This window comes from Talpa occidentalis, unplaced genomic scaffold, assembly GCF_014898055.3.
Source record: "Talpa occidentalis isolate TD23 unplaced genomic scaffold, MPIMG_talOcc4v2.1 talOcc4.5, whole genome shotgun sequence".
In the NCBI taxonomy this organism is placed as follows: Eukaryota; Metazoa; Chordata; class Mammalia; order Eulipotyphla; family Talpidae; genus Talpa; species Talpa occidentalis.
The window spans coordinates 86,331,035-86,354,586 of record NW_023604861.1 but is presented as its reverse complement, the minus strand read 5'-3'; the positions used below and the strand labels follow the sequence as shown (position 1 = coordinate 86,354,586).

Sequence of the window (23,552 nt, the reverse complement as noted above, 5' to 3'; positions counted from 1 at the left end):
TGTCTGCAGCCACTGCAGCACAAGTTCGATCCCCAGCCAGGGAGGTGACCCACATGGCACAGCAGACCTCTACTGTCTCACCTACTGCTCCGCTCAGCAGTGTATTTCAGTCACTCCGCCTGTTCTGTTCCCCATTCTGTCTCTGGTGAATTCTCTCACCCCTCCCCCACACCTCTGGCCTGTACCCCAATTCTTGTATGCATAAATAAATCTTTAAAAAAAAGTGAAGTAAGTCAAAAGTCTAAATATTTTTAAGGCCTATGAAACATTGCCATATTATCCTCCACAAAGATTGCCAGTTTTATTAGTTTGCTAAATTTGACAATTGGTTTTCGTTTTTATATATTTATTTGATCTCTAATCTTTTGTTTTATTAACTACATGTATTTTTTCTTTGTGTGTGCTGTTTTTTTCTCATTACCTTTTTGGTTCATAGTAGGACTCTTTTTTTTTTCTTTATATGATGAACAGTTCTTTATTGCTTAGTATTTATAATGCTTTATCCTACTTGATGTAGATAAACTCTGATGTTTATAATGTTTTATCCTACTTGATGTAGATAAATTCTGATGTTTTGTCTTTTTGTTTGTGATAGTTTGTAACATCAGGTGTTTTGAAATTTTTGTGTTTTTCACATTTATGCATCAGTCTGTGCATCAGTTTTTCGATCATTGTTTTTGTCTTACACATCCTAAGTCCGTGCATTGAAGTTTTCAGTTTTTTTAAAAGCAAACTACCCATTTAAAAAATATACTCCATATTATTTTTTATTTACAGTAAATATCACCAGTTGCATATGAGATTTCTCCCCCTTTGTTTTAAGTTGACTACCTTTAGTAGCACTTAATAGGTACTTTTCTGAAGTGTTTATTACTGTGTAACTTTTTTTATTCCCTGTAAAAAATATTAAAAGATTTGTGGCCTACCCTCGATGTTATCCACAGCAGCAACAGTGGGTTATCATTGGCCTGGGGGAAACTGGTAACTGAGAAATAGTGTATTGTCAATCTTAGTTGATAACTCTTTTTTGGTCTCTCTGGGTAAGTGTTTTCCATTCTCCACATTCTAAAATTCACTAGTTTCTTCAGGTGACCCCATTCCCCACCCCGCCACCAAGACTGCTCCCTCAGCTTATGAAAAACAGCTGTATCCATCATTTCCTTCTACTCTTCTAACTCAAAGAAAGATGCTTCCTCTGTCACTCTTCTCCATGTTCTGCACTTCAGTCCTTCATTATTTATGATATTTATAGCTATTCTAGTAGAGTAAGAATTTTTGGTATTTTTTAAAATATTTATGTGCTACTAGTTCTTCATAAGTTTTTTTTAATCTTTTTATTTATGCATAGAAGAACTGGGGTGTAGGGTGGCGGGAGGGTGAGAGGATTCACCAGAGACAGAGTGGGGAGCAGAACAGGTGGACTGACTAAAATATATTGCTGAGGGGCAGCAGTGGATGAGTCAGGAGAGGTCTGCTGTGTCATGTGGGTTAGCTCCCTGGCCAGGGATCAAACTCATGTATAGTGGGTGGCGACAGCTTGATAGTGGTAAGACTAACACCTGTGCCATCAGGGAGGCCCCCTCAGGAGGTATTTTAACTGAGATGTGATCGTACGATGTTCCTTTGTGTGAAAATTGAGCATATACATACATATGCTTATACATAAATATTTTTATTACTCATTATTGATGGTGCACAAAATGTTAATTATGTATGTATTTCAGATTATCAACATCCAAGAAATAGAATCATCCATGCAGTTACTCCTTTTAAAACAAGCTACGACATTTATGAAACGCAGACAAGATGAATTAAAACATGAATCAACGTATTTACAACAATTATCACGTTAGTGTTTTCCATGTTCAATATAATCTATTATTAAGCTACATTATCAGCTGATGAATAAAGATTTTTATTCCTGTATAAAAAATGCTTTTTTGCACATTTTCCCACTAACCTTTAATCTATGTTCTTCCTAAAGCCCAAAACATTTAGAGCTGGGATTTTAAAATGTCCTAAGTCTAAGACAAAAAAAAAGACAAATATTATCATTTAATATTTGAGTCAGATTTATATAGCCATTTAATAACTGCTTTAAGATGAGTTGACATAAATTATAGATCTAACTATAAAGTTTCCATGACTTTTCCACAGTCTGCTTGTGGAGCTTAAAGCAATTCAAGTGTGCTTCAGTATAGAGTCATCTGTAAGATATTATATATAAAATTTGGGTGCTACCTTTTAGTTTGTATGCTGGTTTTATATTTTGAGATATATCTTCCTTTGATTAAGGTGTTGTCAAGGATAGTGAAAGAGATCAGACCATAAAAAGCAAAGTGACTTTCAAACATATGACATTTACTTGGTCATAAATTACATACCAAAAAATTTGTATGATATATTGATAACACAAACATTTCTAGTATTTAGTATACAGCAACAGAAAAAAAACGGTGAGGGCTGCTGAAAAAGAATGTGGGAGAAAGAAACTGTATGATAGAATTTTGTCATTATTCACAGTGCTGAACAGTATTCACCAGCCAAGGTACTTTTTCCTAGGCTAATAGTCAGTGCCCGTTAATACTCTGATGGCATGCTAATTTTGGAATTTCATTGCATGATAAAATATACAGTATAAGTGTGTGTGTGTTTGTACTCACGTGCTTATATATGCACACCCAGGATATAACTTTTGCTTTCAAAATGTTTGTCTTGTGAATTTGCAGTATGAAATCAGTTTTATTCATTAACAGGCAAAGCTGAGACATCAACAAATGGAAGCTTGGCTATAAATGAAGAAACTCAATCGATTTTAGAAGAGGTTGAATCTCGAAGGTAGCTATATAAAGTGAAAACTTAAAGCATCATTGAGCAAGTATTTTCACTGTTTAAATATAATGATATAGTATAATTAACCATGCCTAACATCAATTTATGAAAATGATGTAAAACAAAAATTTAACTACGCAGCACTCAACCCCAGAGTTTGACACACTAGTGTATTTGGAACAGTCAAAATAGTGGCATAATGGCATTTATCAGGCTGAGAATTGTTAATAAACCATTCCTAATAACATTGTTATCTCTTCAAAATCTGATTAGCCTAATTGGGAATGCCTTAAAAAAGGGGTGGGGGGAGAACACCAATTCAGATTAATGAAGCCAAAATGTCAAAAGTATATGGTAAAAGTATATGCTAGTTGGATGATGTATTTCTGATTTCTTTAAATAAATGAGTCTACTTTTTACTTTAAAAGCATTTATTTTTAACAGGACCTGTTTTTAATTTATTTTTGGTTTATTACAAAATACAGAGCACAAAGAAGACAGGCAAGAACACTTTCTGGAAATTGTAATCATCAAGAAGGGATGTCTAGTGATGATGAACTATCTTCAGCAGACATGATTGACTTTCAAAAAAGTCAAGGTCAGTTACCATGTTTCTAATATGTCTTGGTTTGAAGTATTGAAATGGTGAGAAACGTTTTGCTGTGATTTCCCTTAAATATATAAGCTGTATCAAATAGTTGGGAAATTTTAGGAACAAAGAAACACATTTTCCCCCATTTAAAATGTTTCCTACAACTGAAAAAATGGAGTAAGAGTATTTTAAGTATTCCTGCATTACTTTAATATATACATTCCATAGTATCATTTTTTCATATAAATTAATTTGAACTTAGCAAAGCCACCTTTAGCATTATGAGAAGGCAAAATAAGTATAGTTGAAGGAGTATGGGCTTTACAATTAAATACATTAGGGTTTAAAGAAGGGCTCTGTCCTGTGTGATCTTAGGCAGATTCCTTGACCTCCCTAAGTACAATGTGTGTTTGGTTTTGTCTGTAGAAAGATAAGCTAAATAACACCTGTCTTGTGTGGAAACAGTTACAGTGATGAAGTGAGATCATGTGTTCGTAATGTTTTGACAGGGGCTCCATAACAGTAGATTTTGTTAGTGTCAATATTTTATTGCTAAAATTATTTTAAATAAAAACTATTATCAAAAGAAAGTTTTTAGCTCAATTGATGACACATATCATCATACATGATTGTGTTTATGATGCAAACTTAAAGTTCACAAACTTAAAATGCACTCATTTTGTCCACAGGTGATATCTTACAGAATCACAAGAAGATTTTTGAAGATGTGCATGATGATTTTTGTAACATCCAGAATATGTTGTTGAAATTTCAGCAATGGCGAGAAAAGTTTCCTGATTCTTATTATGAAGCTTTCATTAGTTTGTGTATACCAAAGCTTTTAAATCCCCTAATACGAGTTCAGTTGATTGATTGGAATCCTCTTAAGGTATATAAGTTTACCATGTGAAAAAAAAAATTCCTGATCACATTAATTACTTAAATTACCATGTTATCAGGTTAGTACTGTGAAGTAACAGTTTACATTTATCTTTCCTTGGTTCTCCCTTTATTTTTAAGGCTGAGTGGCACCAAACATCATTAAAGGGAACTTTTTTTCCCCAATTCATCTAAGTTTAGGATCACTCAAAAATTAAAGATAGTACTGACCCCTAAAAATTTTATAGTCTGGGGAATTAGACATAAACCTGTTCTTAGAACTGTGAAGTTGGAGATGATAAATTGGAAGAGTTGATTAGGAAAACTAGTGAGGAAGGTGAAGGGTATAGGATTTAAAAAGGAGAGAGAAAAGGTAAGATATTTCATAGAAATGCTTAGGGAAATATATTAGTTAAGAAGCTAGAGGCTGTACAGATGTTTAGATCTGTAATTAAGAGACATGAATTTGTTTTGGTAAATAATGGGAGGAATAACATGATGAAAGTAATCTTTTAGGAAGCCAAAATATAGACTAACTTGGAGGGAAGGGAGATAAAAGGTAGAGATACATAGTAACAAGCAATTGCTATAGCTCTCAACTGAGGTGTTGAACTTCTCAATTAAGGTGATAAGTGATAAAGGGAAAAGAAGAAAAGGATTGATTACAAGAGAGGTTATAATGTAAAAATCAGTAAAATGCTGAGAATAACTCTTAACATGCCACATCAAAGATGACCTCAGTCTGGAGTCTGGGTTGTTAGAACAATGGTAGTTCCATTAATAGAAAGGGGTCTTTTCAGATAGAGCAAGGTTTGAAGAACATTTCATTTGGTAGATAATGAAATAATAGTGGGGCATTCATGTGACTATGCCTAGCAAGCGAATGGAAATGAGAAAATGTAATTCTGGGAAGAGAGTGGAGTTCAAGATAAAAGATTTAAGAAAGTGAAGGATGAAACCATGTCCTTTTTCCATTCACTGCCCAAGTCATGCATGCCTATTGACTCTGTTAGCCTCAGGACCATATAGTCTTCAAGTACAGGAACCAAACTTACCCCTAAGAAAGTAGTACATAGTTGGTCAAATAGCAGCCTACTTATTAACTACTCAAGCTGAATTGCGTACTTTGACCATATGCTATTTGTCTAGTAAGTTGAACCACATGCAAAATATACTTTTGTGTCTGTGAGAATTGAGAAATTAATTTTGTGTGAGGTAGATGAAATTTTATAAGCAAATTCAATGGCTATTTTAAGTACTATTCTACAAATGGAATCTTCTGTACTTAACACTTGCTATACGGTAGATCTCTGAAGGTCTTGACACACATTCAGCATTTTTGAGTATTTGTTGTGTGAATGAATGAAAATACAATGTAGTTTCTTGTCATATTGCTTAGACATAATGTCTTAATGATATCATCCTGCCTAGCATTGGTGGTCTAGTGGGGTTAAAATATATATGATTCTCTCTGGCCCTTAGACAAACCTCTTATGCTCTGAAAAAGTTAAATATTTTATAATAAGTATTTAAGAATTTATTTACAATCTTGATAATTTTATTTATAAGGCTAATTCCATAGGTTTAAAACAGATGCCATGGTTCACATCTATAGAAGAATTTATGGAGAACAGTATGGAAAATTCAAAGAAGGAAGATAATTCTGATAAGAAAATCTTATCCGTTGTCATCAGCAAAACAGTTATTCCTCGATTTACAGGTATCACTTTGTAATCCTAATAAAATTAAGTTGCTCTTTGGCAGAATACAAGATTATTAATTTTTCCCAGAAGTTTTTGAACACAGAAATGAAATAAGCAGTAAAAATCAACAGGTGTCATAATTTAAGCTGGGTGAAAATGCTTTTTTATGCATTTGGCTATCAGACTATAATACTCTGAACCTTTTAGCATTTGTGACATTAGCATTGCTTATATAACACCTGAGCTATTTATTAGTGACACATTCTCATCCCTACTATGTGTTTATTCTTTCTTTCAAAAACATTACATTTCCCTTACATTTATCACTGGCAATCAGAAATACTTAAAATTTATGCTTATGTTTCAAAACGTCTAAAAACTTGTTTTTACCTGAAATTATACTTTATAAAGATTTGTTTTACCAGTTACAATGGATTATGACTGTAAAGTCTACAGAACTCTATTTTAAAAAGTAAACCAAGTTGGCTTCTCATTCAGCTTGATTAAATTTTGAAGATTTTCTCAGTGTAACTTGCAGTGCAATCATGAGGTATATTATAAAATTACTTTCCACTAACAACTAACTCTAATGATAGCATTGAGTGTGTACCTCATTTAAGTCCTTTTCTGAAAAATGCAAATACTTCACTTAAAATTAGTCTCTCAAGTAAGCAGAATGAGAAATTAATACTGTGTTTATTCTCAAGTCCTAGCTATTCTTCACAAGCTCCCTGGGTAATTTCATATTCTCTACTAGTGCCATTTATGTCTGTGTTGTTCAGTATGTTAACTACCAACTATATGTAACTAAAAATATGTTTCAATTAAGTAAACTTAAATTTCAGCTCCTTAGTCATACTAGTCCCACTTTTTTTTAAGATTTATTTATTTTTATACAAGAGCTGAGGTGCAAGCCAGAGGCGCGGGAGGGTGAGAGGATTCACCAGAGACACAGTGGGGAGCAGAACAGGCAGACAACCGAAATACACTGCTGAGGAGAACAGCGGGCACTACAGGAGAGGTCTGCCACGCCATGTGGGAATCTCCCTGGCCAGCCGGGAAACAAACCTGCGCTGCAGAGGCTGCGGACAACCTCACAGCGCAGTGCTCAACCTGCTGCACCACCTGGGAGGCCCTAGTCTCATTTTAAATGTTCAGTAGTTGAATGCAGCTTGTGCCTCTCAGTATAGATGTAAGACTTTTTGCCATCATCACATGAAGTTCTGTTGAACAATGCTTTTCTACATGATTTTTAAACCCAAAAGAAATGGAAGAACTAGTTCAAATCTCTTAGAGCTCCATATTTCTCTATCAAAGTACCTTCTGAGTGCATTGAATTGGATAGCCAATGGGAAATTGAAACTCCACATGCAAAATTATACCTTTTCCTCTTATTCTTTATCTAGAAAATGACACTTGCATTTACCCACTTGTATTCACCAAAGCCTTTACATTATTCACTTCCCGCACTTTCTAACCTTTTCATATAAGCAATTGCCAAGTCTTTTTCCTTTTTCTAAACCAATTTTTGTATTATAACCATAGTAACCTAAAATATGAGTCTGAATCTGTCATGCCTCACTTAATTCAATTATTTTTAACTGCCTTCAGGATCAATTCTAATAAGGCTTTAACATGACTTTCTAGAGCATTCAGAATCACATGTTTAGTATTACCTTCTAGCTCCATTTCTTGCTAACCTCGTTGCTGTCATCCCCATCTCTACTGCACATAAGCTACTGTCCTGGGCCTTCAGATCTTCTGTGCTCCATCCATTAATCTTCCCAGCCCCATCTCTTTTATCTGGCTAATTCATTACTTTTCATCTTTCAGGACCCAGTATAGATATCACTTCTAGGAACTGGCTTAGTCATATCTCTCGAGTTCTTGTAGTACTCTCAACTCAGTGGTGGCACCTGTACATTGAACTGTAATTGCTTATATGTGTTTGTATTTGCCATCCGACAAAATCGTTCAAAGGCAGGTACCTGGTCTTGCCTATGTTTAATGTTAACACATAGTAGACTCTCAATGTTCACTGAATATTTCTGAAATTATTAGAATTTTAACATTCTAGTCACTTGAGAAATCACTGTTTTGTTTTTGACTTTTTTTAACCTTGTAATTTTTTTTATTTAACATTTTACAAGGGTCTGGTCTATATCAGGTACTATTTTTGCTTCACTGTATATAGCAGTGAGCAAAATAATAATCCCTGCCTTAATGTCTTCTGTAAAGGAGACAGATGACAAGTAAGAGAAGTAAAATCTAGATTGTGTTAGTTGTAATGGCCAAGGAGAAAAAAACAAAGTAAAGGAAAGGGACACAAATTATCAAAGAGGAGTACAATTCAAGATAATTGGCAAAGAGAAGGCCTTCCTCGTAGGGTCACAACTGAGCAGTTTCCAAAGGAAATAAAGCAGGCTCTAAGACTGGAGGACTAGCATCCAATGCAGAGGGAATAACAAGTGCAAAGACCCTGGTAGGAGCCAGCCTCATTTGCTTGAATAATAGCAAATAGGTTTGTGAGTTTTAGTAGAATAAGTAAAGGACAGAGTTAAGACAAGGTTAGCAAGATGATAAAGGCTGTATCATTATGAGGGTTTATTTGTAAGGACTTCTGTCAGCAAAAAATAATGAGAAGCTTGGAGAGTTTTGAGCAGAAAAGTGACATGATCTATCTTAACATTTTAACAGAATCACTCAAGTTGCAGTCTTCAGAATGAACTGTGAACAGACCAGTTAGGAAGCTTTTCTAGTAAAACAAGCAATAGGTGATAGTGGATTGGGCGAGGGAATTACAGGTGAAAAGTAGTTGAAGTCTATATATATTTAAAAAGTACCACTAACAGATTTTGCTGAAGGATTGGTTGCAGAGCAAAAAAAAAAATCGAGAATCACTCTGGTTTTTGGCTTGCGCAAATAAGACAGTTACCATTTCCTGACATGAAAAAGACTAAAATGAGCAAGTTTAGTGTAGGGAGATGTGTTAGGACTCAGTTAGGGAGATGTATCAGGCTGATTTTATCACAAGTTAAGATTGCGATGTCTGTCATTCTAGTGGAAATGACAACTAGGCTTTTGAATATATGTGTCTAAAGAATACTGGTAGGTAGGAAAGAAAATTTGGATTCAGCCACAAAACTGACCTTAAATAAATACTAAGGGTATAAATACAGATAGGACAGAAGTTAAGTAGCCAAAGACCAGAGAGGTAGGTGGGAAGTAAGTGTATCTGGAAGTCAAGTAAAATCGTTTCCAAGGGAATGATCAGCTGTTGTAAATTGTTTTGGAAAACCAATTGGGATCTAGAATGAACCATTGGCTTTTGTACCATGAAGGTTAGCAGTTACTTGATAAAGAGTAGTTTGGGTAGAATGGTTTCAAATAAGTCCTTATTGAAGGGAATTCCCAATTAATGGGAGGAGAGAAACTATAGACAATTTTTGAAGAATTTTATTGTTAAAAAAAAAAAAAGAGGGCAGTACTGGAAGAGAAGTATTCTAAGGATCTTAGAATAAGGCAGAGGGGTTGGGATCTTTTGCACAAAATAGAGGGTTGCCTTTGTGAGGATCTTCATCCAGAGGAATGGGAGACAAGTTAGAGCATATAGGTACAGAGGCAAGTTGGTGTGTTGATGCTGTGGTAGGAGCTTCTCTTCTGATTGTTTTCTCATTAAACTAGGAAGTAATCAGCTAAGAGTGAGAGCAGTGTAGAAGAAAAGGAAAGATAGTTGTCAGATAGAAAAGTCCTTTCAAGAGCAAAAAGGAATGAGAAGAGGGGCCAAAACTCATTTCATGTTAATGAATTTGAAGTGCATTTCTTTTTTTCCAGCCATGTGTTAGCTGCTTGGTCACAGGCACAGACTCAGTGGACAAGGTGGATTTAACTTGTGTTGTGGTTTATTTAGCCAGACAAGTTTAACAAAGCCCCAAAAGGACAAGGAAATTGAGAATGTAAGCAAATACATAACATTAACAACTGGTCATGGGTTTTAGAGGGCATTGGAGGGAAGTAGTCTTTACTAAAGTCCTTGATTATTTCTGCGTGATAGGCAAAGCAGTCTAGTAAATAAATTGTGCACCTCTGAAATTTTTGTTTCAGACTTTGTGGAATTCATTTGGGATCCGTTGTCGACCTCACAGACAGCAAGTTTAATAATGCACTGTAGAATGATTCTTGAAGATTCCACTTATGAAAATGAAGTCAATAAAAGCAAACAGGTAATTTCTAGAGTTGTGAATGTCTTGATTAAATAATATAATTTTATTATAAATCTTTACAGAAATGCAAAGATATAATTGTCAAGAAACCATTTGAGGAAAAATATATTTACTCTGATTTAGAGAAATCAGGATTGACTATCTTTCCTTTATAATAAGATGAAAAAACCTATTTCTGAATACTCTAAGAGGAATAATAATTAATCATTAAAGGATGCACCACATACATGTAATAAGACCTAAATTAGTAATTTCATTCTTATTAGTTTATTTCTCTCTATTCAGTGGTCTGGTTTGTGTCCTTGTGTCCCAGCCAGTCATCTTTCAGGTTTGTGAATATACTTTGGCCCTGCAGAGAATAATATTAGTGCAAATCACTCCTCCTAAAAGAAAAACAAAAAAACAAATTACCTTTGTTCTTTTAGTAACAGTCTGATGTTACTGTGACATTGCTTTACCAGTGATTTTAAAATTAGGCTAACATTTGTTAATTATTTATAATCTACCAAAGTTAAAAGCAGTAGTCACTAAGTATTCGAAGTTTAATAAATGTAGATTTTCATCTTACTGCACATGTGCCATAAAGTGGAACTTTTTATGGAGGCCTTAGTGAGAGTCTGCTGAATCTTTTAATGTACTATTTTTTCATCAGTTTATTATGAGGATGTCTTATAATCATGCAGTTAAGTAGTAAGCCAATTTTATGTTGAACTTGAAAGAAATTGAGAGAGCTTAACAGACTAGAATACCCAGAGTAAATAACCATGGTGGTAGAGAAGCAAGGAAGGTATATTATATTCATGTTACCAACACCATTAATTTTAGCATTTGGAATTGCTATCACGAAGGAGGGAAACTGTAAGAAGAGGGAAAAGAGGAATGTCAGCATGATTTTACCTTCCAGAAACATGTATTCTTAAAAAAAATAAGGCATATATAAACTATCATTCAGAAAAGGAAGTAATGTAGTCAGGAGTGGCAAGACAAAATTTTTTTTTTTAAATAGGAAGTGAGAAGTGGGAAAAACAATAAACATGTATTTACTTAATTGTTGTTATGTGCCAGGCACACTGTTAGGCCTTATACCTGTGTTATCTTACTTAGTTGTCCCAGCAGCCCTGTGGAAAATTGTGTGATAACTCCATTTTTGAGATGAAGAAAATGAATCTTGAGAACTCGTTCACAGTAATACCCTGAGTTAGAATTAAAATTTAAACCTTTTTTGATCTTCCGAGCTTAAAGCCCGAATTCATCTAATTTTCATTACACATTGTCTCCCTATGAGCAGCCCAGATAAAGTGCTATGAAAATTAAAAAGAGAAGCAGGAGAGAGGTTACTTTCAACGGTCGAAGAATATTAAAGAAAGAGATAGCATATTTGAGTTGGGACCTAAAGGAAGTATAGAATTTGAACACGTAGCAATAAAGAAAGAACATTTCTTCTTTCTTACCTCTAAGAAGAAAACATAGGAAACCCATTGCAGGAATTGGGGATATTAACTTAAAAGAAGTTATACATGGAAATAGTGCATATATTCAGAGAAAGAATAGATATAATCTGTTTTGGGGTTTTTTTTAAAGATTGATTTATTTATGCATACAAGAACTGAGGTACAGGCTAGAGGTGTGGGGGGTGAGAGGATTCATCAGAGACAGAGTGGGGAACAGAACAGGCAGACTGAGTGAAATACACTGCTGAGGGGAGCAGCGGGTGAGACAGGAGAGGTCTGCTATCCCATGTGGGTAGCACTCTGGCTGGCTGGTGATCAAACTTGTGCTGCAGAGGCTGCGGATAGCTTCACAGTGCTGTGCTTAACCCTTTGCACCACCAGGGATGTCCTATTCTGTGGTGTTAACAGAGCAGAGGACCAGAATTAGAAGTAGGAACTATAACAAAACAGATAAATAATTTTATATTCAGTCTATATGTAAGACTATTATAACCAAATGTAAATGGTGCTTTACCATTTATTAATAATTTCACATTATTTGATCCTCACAACCTTGTGAAGTGTATTGACTTTTAGTTGCATTTTACAGGGACATGTCACTTGTAAAAGATCACTTGGGTGTTAAGTGGCAGGCCTGGCATTTTGTAATCACTGAAGTCTTTGTATTTATAAATTCACTCATGAATTTTTTATATGCATGGTTTATATAAAAAAGTTCTTATATGAGGTATTGCATTTGATTGGCACAGGTCTTGAAATCCTTAGTTTTAGGAATTAAATTATACTTGCTTAGGACTTTGAAGGGTCTTATTCTTTATTAACTAAATTCCTATTCCAATACTGATAGTATTGGTGTTAATGGAAGGAGTAATGTTGATAATACAATTAATGATAACTATTCATTTTGTGTTCTCTAATTTTCATTTTTGCTGTTTATTGATAGAAATATGGTTAATGAAGTTGAATAAGTTAGTTGAATGTAAAAATAGAAGTTGAGCATTGCTATGTTTGTTATTAATGTTGGCAAAATATGTTGTCAGTTTTTTTCTTGAATCATTTGGGTAAGCATCCTGAGAATGGAGATAGGTCTCTTAGTGATGGTATTATGGTTAGAATGAGGGCAGTGTTTTGTTTCATAATTATGAAAGGGATAGTGTTGTGATGGATGAATTCTGTATAACTAATATAAATGTGTTAATATATATCGCAAGTTTAGGGTTATTATGATAGCGTAATAAGTTAAAATAGCTGTTAGGCATCCTATGTGAGCAACTGATGAATAAACTCTGATTTGTCATAGTTAGGTTTTGGTTAAATCTTCTTTGTCCAGTTAGTATGATTGATTACAAGGATGTATTGGGTTGTCAGAAAAGTCATGACACATTTTTTGCCACAAAAAGACATAGGAAAGAAATACATCATGACTTTCCAACAACCCAATAATTAGTATGTTTAGGTTAATAGATGATATTTGGTATAGGACTGAGTGTGGTGCCAGTTTTGTCAAGGTTTTATCATGAATTAGACCTGGTTTTATTAGGACTCCTTGTGTAATTTCTGGTTCTCAGAAGTGAAATGGGTATAGTCCAAGTTTTATGGCTAAGACTATTATTATTGTGAGGCAGGTTGTTGGATTAAAAATTTTTGTGATTTTTCATTGTTTATTGGGTTTGTTCATTGAGTTTATTGGGTTAATAATGATAGGTACTATGAAGATACAGATGTAGTAACTTGTATTATAAATATTTTGTTGGTACTTCTGTTGATCAAGGATGAATTTTTTTGAGATAGGAATAACTGCCAACACTTAATTTCAAAGCCAATACAGATTATCAAGCAATGTAAACTTATTATAATTATAGTTCCTAGAATAATGGTGGATGAGAATATAAGAGAAATGATAGAATTTTGGACATAAACCACCATTTTCTGGGTATGTGCCCAGTATCTTACTTAGCTAACCTTATTATATTTAGGATGTGTAATGTGGTAGTGTTAGGGGAAAAGGATGTCCTGAACAAATTCCATACAGACTTTGTGGATGCCATCCCACTCCAGCAAGACACTGGGAACTACAAATTCCATGATCCCCAAAGGGAAGTTGTGAGGACCTAGGGTGGAGTTAAGCAGCCATTTTCTCTGTTTGTTAATAAAGCCACCCATGTTAGTGGGGTCTCGGGCACTTGGCTAGTGCTCTTGGCCAGGCAGGTTTGGTATTCACGGGTCATTTGGGATTCCAGGTCAGTGGAACGGGTAGGACACATTTAAGAATTTATCTCCCTCTTTTCTCCCTGAGTTGTACATTTCCTCATTCCCCTTTCCTTTAAATAAATCTTTTGTTAACCTTTTGTGTGTGCCTGCAGTTGAAGTCCCCTTTAAGTGCATGGGTGAGGACCCACAGTCAGGCAACCCGTTTTAGAGCGAGGTTACCCTGTAACAGTAGCACAGAGAAACAGGGAAGAGTTTTAATGGTAAAACCGAATATAGTTCTGTTATGTAGGGACTTTGAAATGCTTCTGGGAACAAGATTGTTGTGAAGATATTTATTATGATAATAGTGATACATTCTGCTAGAAAATAGGGTAAATGGGCCTGTTGTATTTGCAGCATTGAAACCAGGAACTAATTCTTCTGTTATGTGAAATGAAGTCCAATTGGTTTTTGCTAGGGTTGAAATGAATTACATCAGGGAAAAGGGCATGAGGAAAAAATTGACCCTGGATATCCTGAGGTAATAATTAAAGTTGATAACGTGAATGAATGTTTTATTGAGAGAACTGATAGTAAAATGATTGCCGATGTTAACTTCATAAGGAATTGTTTTGCTACTGCTCATAGTACTCCAATTAATACACTTTGATTTGCATGCTCTGCCTGATTATGAGCTAGAGTAAACATCAAGACTTGATATGCTAGTGTAAACAGCACACCTAGTTTTGTGCTTATGAATCTATACAGCATGGGTAGTGGAGTTCACACTGTCAAGGTAGAGGGCTAGAATTAGTGTGATAATAAGTATAGATATTGATGATGTTAGTGGTCAGAGTGGTTCTTGAATGAGTAATCTGACAGAATTGACAGTGGGTTAGAGTAGACCTAGTGTGCTTATATGTTCGGCTAATGTAAGGAATGCTACTGTGTGTAGGATTCTAATAGTGAGAAAAGGTAAATTATGAACCTTGTTGTTAGGGAAAGTTGAACTTGTAGCCATAAAAGATTTTACACTGGGCTCTGCTACTCTAAAACCTTGTTATAGTTTCATTTTCAATAAATTAGATTAAGATTAAATCATCTATTAGTTTAAAGGTGCTTTTGTAAAGTAGGCCCAATTTCTCTTGTCCTTTCTTACTGGGAGAAATGTGAAATAAATATTGTAGAAACCAATCTGGATTACTCCACTCTGAATTCAGATCATATTGTACTTTAATCATTAAATAAATGAACCATTAATAATGATGTCTTGATCCAGCATTGAGGTCATAAGCCCTGTTGTTGATAAAGACTGCAGGATAGGTTTGTACTGTTAATCCCCAGGGGATCTTGTTCCATTGGTTATGGCCTTGAATCAGTAAATGATAATTTTGACTAGCTGATCTAAATTTAAGTCACCAAGAGATTAATTTATGTTCCAGGGTCACCCCAACCAAAATCATTAGTCCAGTTAAAAGTTTGTTATCCCTTCAATTTGGTTATAGTTTTGTTATTTTGAATTAACTAATTACAGCTCCATAGGGTCTTTTCATTTCATTTTGTTACTCCTGCCTCTTCGAGGGATGATCAGTTGCACAGGTTAAAAGTCCCTATTTGGTAATAAATGACTATGACGCTGCCGTCGCATGATCAGAATACCACAGCCATTAAACAAATGTCACTGGCCAGGCAATGCCTGCCTCATAGTACTAGAAATGCTAGAGACGGTATTTTTGGTAAAGTGGTGGGGTTTGTGTTTACAGAGTTCCTTTCACTTTTTCAATCTTTCCTTAGTGCATGCCATTGTTGGGTTAACAATTTGATTAATAGTTGTTATATTTATTAACTGTCAGTGGTTATTTGATCTAAAGTAAGCTTGTTCTTGGAGAAATTTTCTTTCATTAACAGTATTTCTTCCATAAATCAATACATTAATCCAGTGTTGTGTTAGTGTATTATTGGGATTACTATTAAATTTATTGTTAAATCTTAACACTTGTTTAATTGATGGTTGCGTTTTGTCAAATAGGTTTTTTAATACTCTCTAAGGAAGATTGTATCCTGTGTTCAAAGAACTACCTCTTTAGCCTAACATTTAAATTTACATTATAATTTCTATTTTTTGGTAAAAATTGAATTTAAAATTCTACTCTGGATAACTACTTATCACTAGGCTCTATAGGTTTTTCCCCCTCTACCTGCAAATCATCTCACTATTTTGCCACATAGATGTGTCCTTTAACACTGTTCGTAGGTAGCTCATCTGGTTCCCAGGTATTTGAGTTCTCATTAATTGTTCTAGTTAAAGCATTAAGGAAAAGGTAAAAGGAGTAAGCTTTGCTGTTAGCATTTTAAATTGCTTCTTTCAGTCATTCCCTTAGGATATTTCTCGATCATGCTAATTAAAATCTTTATGTCCTATAATTATAAATTATGTAATTATGTTTAGTTTTGATATTTGAGAAGGGTAACTGGCAGTTTTTCCATATGTGCAAACGCACGCACATGTGCATACACATATCATGACTTAATTCAGTTCTCTATTCTTAATTTACTATTAAATCCTTTATTTTTTCCTCTTAAAAATTTTTATAGATGTTCAGAAAAAGAAAATGTAACCCATTCCTTACCACCTCTTAGGCTATACCTTTACATAATATTTTTATGTCGATATTTGTGCTTACTATAGCTCCTTTTTAGGGTTTGCTAAAGGTAGTTTATATAGGCTGAATTAGCAAGGGTTGTTGAGGTTAACTGAAGTTACTTGATTATAGATCAGGTTACTTTAGAAGGATCTAAAGCACCATCAAATCCTCTACATTTTAGGCCATTGCTAGCAATGCTCTGGCTAATAATTTTGTTATACTAATTATTTTGTTTAGGGCTAAGTATAGTGGGGTATCTAACCCCATTTTGACTTTAACTATCGTATCATCAGAAATAGTTTTGTTGTTTGTTTTAGCTACAGCTTATTACAGCCTAGTTAAAATGTATCTGTATTTTGGGGGAGATCTTTAACACCGTTTATACATGTTTTTATTAATTTAAGTTAATCATATGACTGTGGTGGCTGGCATGAAATTCACCAATTATTATTATATAACTAAGTCAAACTTTCCTTTATAGTTTAATTTTTATCACTGATAGAAAAGCTGGGGCCAAACCTTTAATGTTGTTGGAGTTAATAAACTCATCTAAGCATTTTCAGCACCTTGTTTTAATTATTAAGCTGCATGAACAAATATGTTTTACATACTGTATCCTCTCCAGGGATTTGCTTGTCTAGATGATATATAAGTATTATTAGGGTAAACAGAAAAATTTTAGTATGTGTGATTGTGAAATGACAGGGGGTTTCTTTTTTATTTTAATAATGAGTGCACCTATAGGAACAAATCATTTCCACCAAAATGAAAAAGTAATTTGAATGCAAAGAATGAAGCAAGCACATCCATTAATTATACTTAAAGTTCTTTAAGGGCAACTTGCAGGGCCCTCAATGATAGAGCCAGGGAGGACTTCAAGTCATGATAGGATCCATACCTCCCACACCCCACAAAGGTCTTACATCCCACTGAAGCTTAGTATTTAGAAATAAAAAAAAGCAGGAACTTTTGTAAGGTTATTGATACCATTAATTGAGAGGACATGTCAGATGTCTTTAATAGTTCGGTATGGTTTATGAATATAGGTTATTATAGATGTAGAAAACAGTAGAGAATTTGATTATCTTCCCAGAGCAAGATCATGGGCCTAAGATGGCATCAGTGCACAATGGAATCACATTGGTTTTCCTATATTTGATTTGTGGAATTAGAAGAGGATGGATCTAGGGATTTGGCAGTCTGTAGAACCTGTATCAATAGAGATGCATGTTAGCATGATAATGGTGTAGCGCTATTTAAATTAGTGCCTTGTTTGGAGAATTATGAGCTTGACTGAGCTATAAGATTGGTCTTTAGGGCAAGTATGGTTAGGCTTTATATAAGCTGCTATATTTTTATTTAGGGGCTTGGCAAGGTATTGTACACATACACATATATACGTATATATGTAGTTTGGAGCTTAACAGGGCAAGAGGGATTGTTTAAATAATTTTTATTGGTTATCATGTATGTGTGTAGTACTCTGGAAGTTCTCCTACTGTGAATGTTGAAAATGGGTTCTTTACATTATTCATAGGAGACAGGACTGCAACAGGGTTTTTCAACTTTGGCATTGTCAGCAGTTGGAACAGATTTTATGTTGTAGAGGGCTGTCCTTTGCAATATAGGTATGTGCTTTCTACTCAATGCCACAAACATCTCCTGTTGTAAAAAAAAGCCTCTCGGCATGGCAAAATCACTCCTAGTGAAATCACTATTTTTTTCCAGTGATGTATAAGAAATTGAAAATAAGAAGAAAGGTTCCAGAAAAATAGACAGCATACATCCTGTTTTTGAAGTTAGAAGCAAATGATTCTCAATGTCTGATAAGAACAGTTTGATTCTGGTTAAAGTTCTAAAATGTTATAGTAATTAATTATGAACACTTAAAAAAAGAATATTGTAAACTATCATTGATAGGATTCCTAATGAATACAAATGATCACCAAAGCAAATGATCCCATATTACCTCAGTTGCACATAAGTAAGGTACTGTACAAGTATAGTTGATAAGGTATTATAACATGTTGTGATTGTTCTTGTGGATCAAATGGGGAAAGATAAGTTTGGCAGTGGTACAGTTAGAAACTGGTAGACTGTACCTAAAGAATACTGACCCACAGGGATATGGCTGCCTATGTGAAATTTTAGTATTGGATATTTTTATTTAACTGGATGAAGATATTAAATACATTCTATAAAATTTGTCAGTGACAAAGTTAGGAATTTCATTATAGACCTATGAATTAGAATCCAAAAGGATTTCAGATGACTGAGAAAATGGATTGAGTCTCAAAACATAAAATGTAAACGGAATAAACATATATCCCACCGTTGTATTAAAAAATTCAACGGCTTAAATAAAAGATGGGAGACACATGGCTTTGAAGCAGTATTGGCAAAACAGGGATTACAACCAGTAGTAAAACCAAAATGAGTTACAGTATCACTAAATACCTAGTAGGATAAACTACTAGTCTGTTAACTGTTTTGAGTAAAAATGTTGTGTGCTCTGCCTACAGAAGGGATATTGCATTTAATTCTGGATGTATTTTTGTTAAAAGGAGACTACCTATTGATGGCTCAGAACAGAGAAAATGTAGGAAAATGAGATATCAATCTTAAAATCTTAAGAGTTATCATCTGGTAGGGAGATTAGATTTTGTGTGACCCCAAAAAGTAAGTAAGAACCAATGAGTAGAAGGCATGGGAGAAAGGTTTCTCACTGTTAACTAAAATCAAAATAGTGAAAAGTTGCCCAAAGTTATGGGTGGCCTCAGGAGACAATGATTTCCCATTACTAAATGTTTTTAGGCAGAGGTTTTAGGACGGTTAGTATCTTAATGGAGATCTGAAAAATGAATCTAAGCATCATTTGGGTGGTTAGATAGATCAGTACTTATCAACAGAAGAACCTTTTTCAAATAAATTCTTAAACACACAAAAGCTAAACTGCTCTTGATATAGTAAGCACCTGCCTTCATTCTCCCTTAACAGTGTCAGCATAATCTGTCCAAGCCAGAATTATCCTGCTGGATATACAGAGCAACGTAAAAACCAGCTAAGGCTTACAAAGGCCTTTTCACAATTATTTCAAAATACATATACAGAAATGTGTGTGTGTGTGTGTGTTTGTGTTAAAATTACTCTTTGGAGAATTTTTTTCCACCAAATACTTTTTAGTATTTAAGACAAAAAGCTGGATTCATTAACTGACTTAATGAAATCAAGTTTTTTAAACATGTGAATTTACGGAATTTTGTTTTTAATAATTTCCAAATATCAGACTTACGGAAGTCATGAATAGCCTAACATTTTTCCTTTATTATTTGTTCTTTATTTGTATGTATATTACAATGTTATTTCTCTTTAACACTTTGAAAATAAGTTGCAAATCTGCTGAAAATAAGGATATTCTGTTATATAACCAAAGTATAATTCTCAATTTCAGTAAATTTAGCAATAAATCTATGACCCATGTTCCACTTCTGTTATTTGACTCAAAAATGTCCTTTATAACAATTTTTAGAGAACTGTTAAGAAAAAATTTAAATAATATTAGGAATATGTGTCAAGGTTGATATCCAAAGTCATTTAAATTAAGTGGAAAGAAAATTGAAGCATAACTCTTTTCTAGCACAAACTCGGTAATTTACATAAATTCATATATTTTGGAAATATCTAGAAAAATGATTTTGGTTCTTTTACAGAATTCAGAATGTTTAAGAAAGGGAGTAAAATAAAATTTAGTTTTTGTTTTTAATGTTAAATACTGCTGTATGACCACTTGAGGAGTATATTACAGATTTCAACTAGACATACTTCTTATGGAAAAAAACTCGTTGAATTCTACATTTGGAAGTAATAGGGTTATTATAAGCTATTTTATATCTTAATTTGTGCCACACACATTGTCATGGGCCTGAAAAATAACTTTCTACCCTTGTATGTAATGTGCCATTTTCATTTTTCAAATATGGATTGCTCTTTAAGAATAACAGCAACATCTTTTTATAGAAATTTTGATAATTCTTGAAAAATTTTAATCTTTTTCATCCTATTACGGAGACTAGTAATACTGTGATTTCATTCAGCCTTATTTCTCAAAGTTTTAATCCTGATGGACATACACTTTTGTATGTTGCTGGAAGTTCATAAACTTCAGATACATATTTCATACTGTTGATGGATATACATGTCTTTAAGTCTGTATGATTGAATATTTTGGTTATTTCCAACTTCTGATATATAAACAACTAAATGAATTTACCAAAGTGAATTTATCACATCAAAGGACATCAGTAACCCAATAAAGTACAAATATCTAGAGTATATAAGACTTACACAAATCAGTAAGATATTAAACCTAATATAAATTCAGATAGACAAGCAATTAGGTACTGTGCAAAAGGCATGAAAAGAATAATGATGCAACAAGATTTCTCATACATAACTGGTGGGACTATAAACAGAAAAAAATTGCATTTTGTTCAGAGTTAAACTTATAGACATGATTTCTGTTCCTATGTATATTCCAGCAATTCCATTCATATATATCTACATACACACAAACTAGAAAAGTATGTTCATGCATTCTGAAAGAAATGTACAAGCACTTGTATGATAACTAAGTCTGGAAAGTAGAAACCATCTAAATGTCTCATCGGTAGTAGTATTGCTGAAATGAAAATGAACCAATATTATAGATAACCACAGGCAAAAACATAGATGAACTTCTCTTGTTGTTAATTGATGGTTACTTTAACACCCGATTCTTTGTATACAAATTTGCACTAATGTGGCAAGATTACCTTTTTTGATAAATATATCTCTACCTTTATCACTGATTCTTTTGAATTTTTAAATAGGATTTACTTAAATCCATCATATCAAGAATGAAGAAGGCAATAGAAGATGATGTTTTTATTCCTTTGTATCCAAAGAGGTAAAAACTGTTAATTTCTAGATTGTGGAAATAGTTAATAATGTAAAGCAGATTTAAGAATAATGTAAAAGAAAATTGTTTTCAAAACATACACCTTTTAAGATGCAAACTGAGATTTCAATAACAATTTCTTAGTCACCCTTTTTCTGCCATGCATGACACCTGGCACTTGGACATACGAGTTTTTTATTATGTCACTCCTAAGAATATGACATGTCATATACAGAATGGTCAAAAACAGAGATTTTGGAAAATAGAGTTATCACTGAATATTTAACATCGAGCCTTTCTCCTTGTGCATTATTCTCCTATGTAAACTGGGCATTAAGTTAATGCCTATTTCTAAGGAAATAGAACTGTGACGATGGAGTGCTCAGAACAATGCCAGGCACAGCACATCACTGAGGGGCCGTGAAATTGCATCTATGAATTCTGTATTTACCTTAAAGAAACATGTAGTATTTAGTCAATGTTCCTACATTTGCTAAGAAAGCATAATTATATGTTAGTATAAGATATATATTTATATGTGTACACACACACACAGTAAAAGATCCATAGTAATGGATTGTGAACTGAATCTGTCCAGTGAGAGTACTCAGAATGGAAGAGCTTTCTGCAAAAAGAAAGGAATTTCTAAACTTCTGATTAGTTCAAATCATAAGTCAGCATGCAAAAATTTTGCTCGCTAAGGCTTGTTTTATGTAATGTTTTAGAGAATATAGTTACATGGTTTAAAAGCATGTGTACATTTTCTGATTATTTAAAATGAAGTCTTACTCCCACTCCGAACCTCATCCATCTGTGTTTGTGCCCTTTCTCCTTTCACATACATGTATGCAACAGCCAGTTAATTTTTTTTCTTTCCAGAACTACTTCATGCAATTATATACATAAACTATAATCTTATATTCCCCTCCTTTCTATTAGCAAAGGGAATATATTATAAATAGTTGTAACCAGTTTTGTACATTGTTTTTTTAACTTTATTACATCTTACATCTTTGAGATCTTTTCATGTCATCACCTAAGTAGTGATGGAATATCTTTTATAAACATATTCATGTGCAAGTACCGCTACATAAGGTATTCTTAGCATTGAGGTTATTGGGTCAAAATATGCATGCTTTTGTAATTTTGCTATCAGAGAATCTCTATTTATATTCCATTAGGGCTTAGTTTGGTCTCAAAAGATTAACAGTTGTTTTTGCACTTTCTCCTTTCTCTTCTGTTTCATATCAGTACTATAGAAGATAAAACATCATCACACTCAAAGTTCCAAGAAAGACAGTTCTGGTCAGGTCTAAAGGTAAGCATTAAACTGCCAAAATTAAAGTACAGTAGATGAGAGATCAGCAAATCTGTCAAGGACCAGATTGTAGAGTTTTGGCCTTCTAGTTTATATAGTCTCTATTGAACAAATCAACTATGCCACCATAGTATAAAAGTCATAGAAAATATGACAACAAATGAAAATGGCTGTTTTAATAAAACTTTATTTATAGACATCAAAATCTGAATGGTATAATTTTCCCTTACAACAAAATGTTCAATCATTTAAAATATAAAAAGCATTATTCACTAACTATGCAGAAACATACAGCATACTGGAGTTAACCTTAAGGACCAGTTCGCAGTGACTTCTCCCTTTATCTTTTCGACCAGGGGTTAGCTACATCATTGGCACTAGGGATGGTACGATGGTTTCAAAAGGTATTTAGCATGAAGCATAGAAAGGATTTCATGACTAATTAATGTGACGAATGTAGGGTAATAGCCAGGTTTCATCTTTGGCAGCCTGGTAACTTACAATGACGTTCTTTAAGGGCATTGGAGGGAGTAAGATAAGGACATAGTGAATTGAAGATACCTGCAGGGAAAAATGAATCTGAGTCTAAAATGCAGGGGCCACCTCAGCACTGTATTTCAGTCATTCTGCCTATTCTGCTCCCCACTCTGTCTCTGGTGAATACTCTCACTGCCCCCATGCCTCTGGCCTGTACCTCAGTTCTTATATGCATAAATAAATCTTTTTTTAAAAAATGCAGGGGCCAGATTTGAGTTGGAAACTTGGCAGTATTTGGAGGCATCC

At 33.9% G+C, this 23,552-nt stretch overlaps 1 protein-coding gene across 4 annotated transcripts in view; it reads left to right on the top strand.

Annotated features, from left to right (window-relative positions):
* Positions 1–23,552, top strand: part of GCFC2 (GC-rich sequence DNA-binding factor 2) — a 61,309-nt gene that overhangs the window by 27,087 nt on the left and 10,670 nt on the right. For 2 of the 4 annotated variants that reach the window (XM_037527712.2, XM_037527711.2), the window contains exons 7-14: positions 1,725–1,848; positions 2,757–2,838; positions 3,318–3,430; positions 4,114–4,313; positions 5,873–6,023; positions 10,111–10,229; positions 21,384–21,460; positions 22,703–22,769. In XM_037527712.2, coding sequence (XP_037383609.1) covers positions 1,725–1,848; positions 2,757–2,838; positions 3,318–3,430; positions 4,114–4,313; positions 5,873–6,023; positions 10,111–10,229; positions 21,384–21,460; positions 22,703–22,769 — 933 coding nt within the window. Of the gene's footprint in view, positions 1–1,724; positions 1,849–2,756; positions 2,839–3,317; positions 3,431–4,113; positions 4,314–5,872; positions 6,024–9,840; positions 9,963–10,110; positions 10,230–21,383; positions 21,461–22,702; positions 22,770–23,552 lie in introns of those variants that run through there. The other 2 variants (XR_008554384.1, XM_037527713.2) reach the window with 2 other exon arrangements.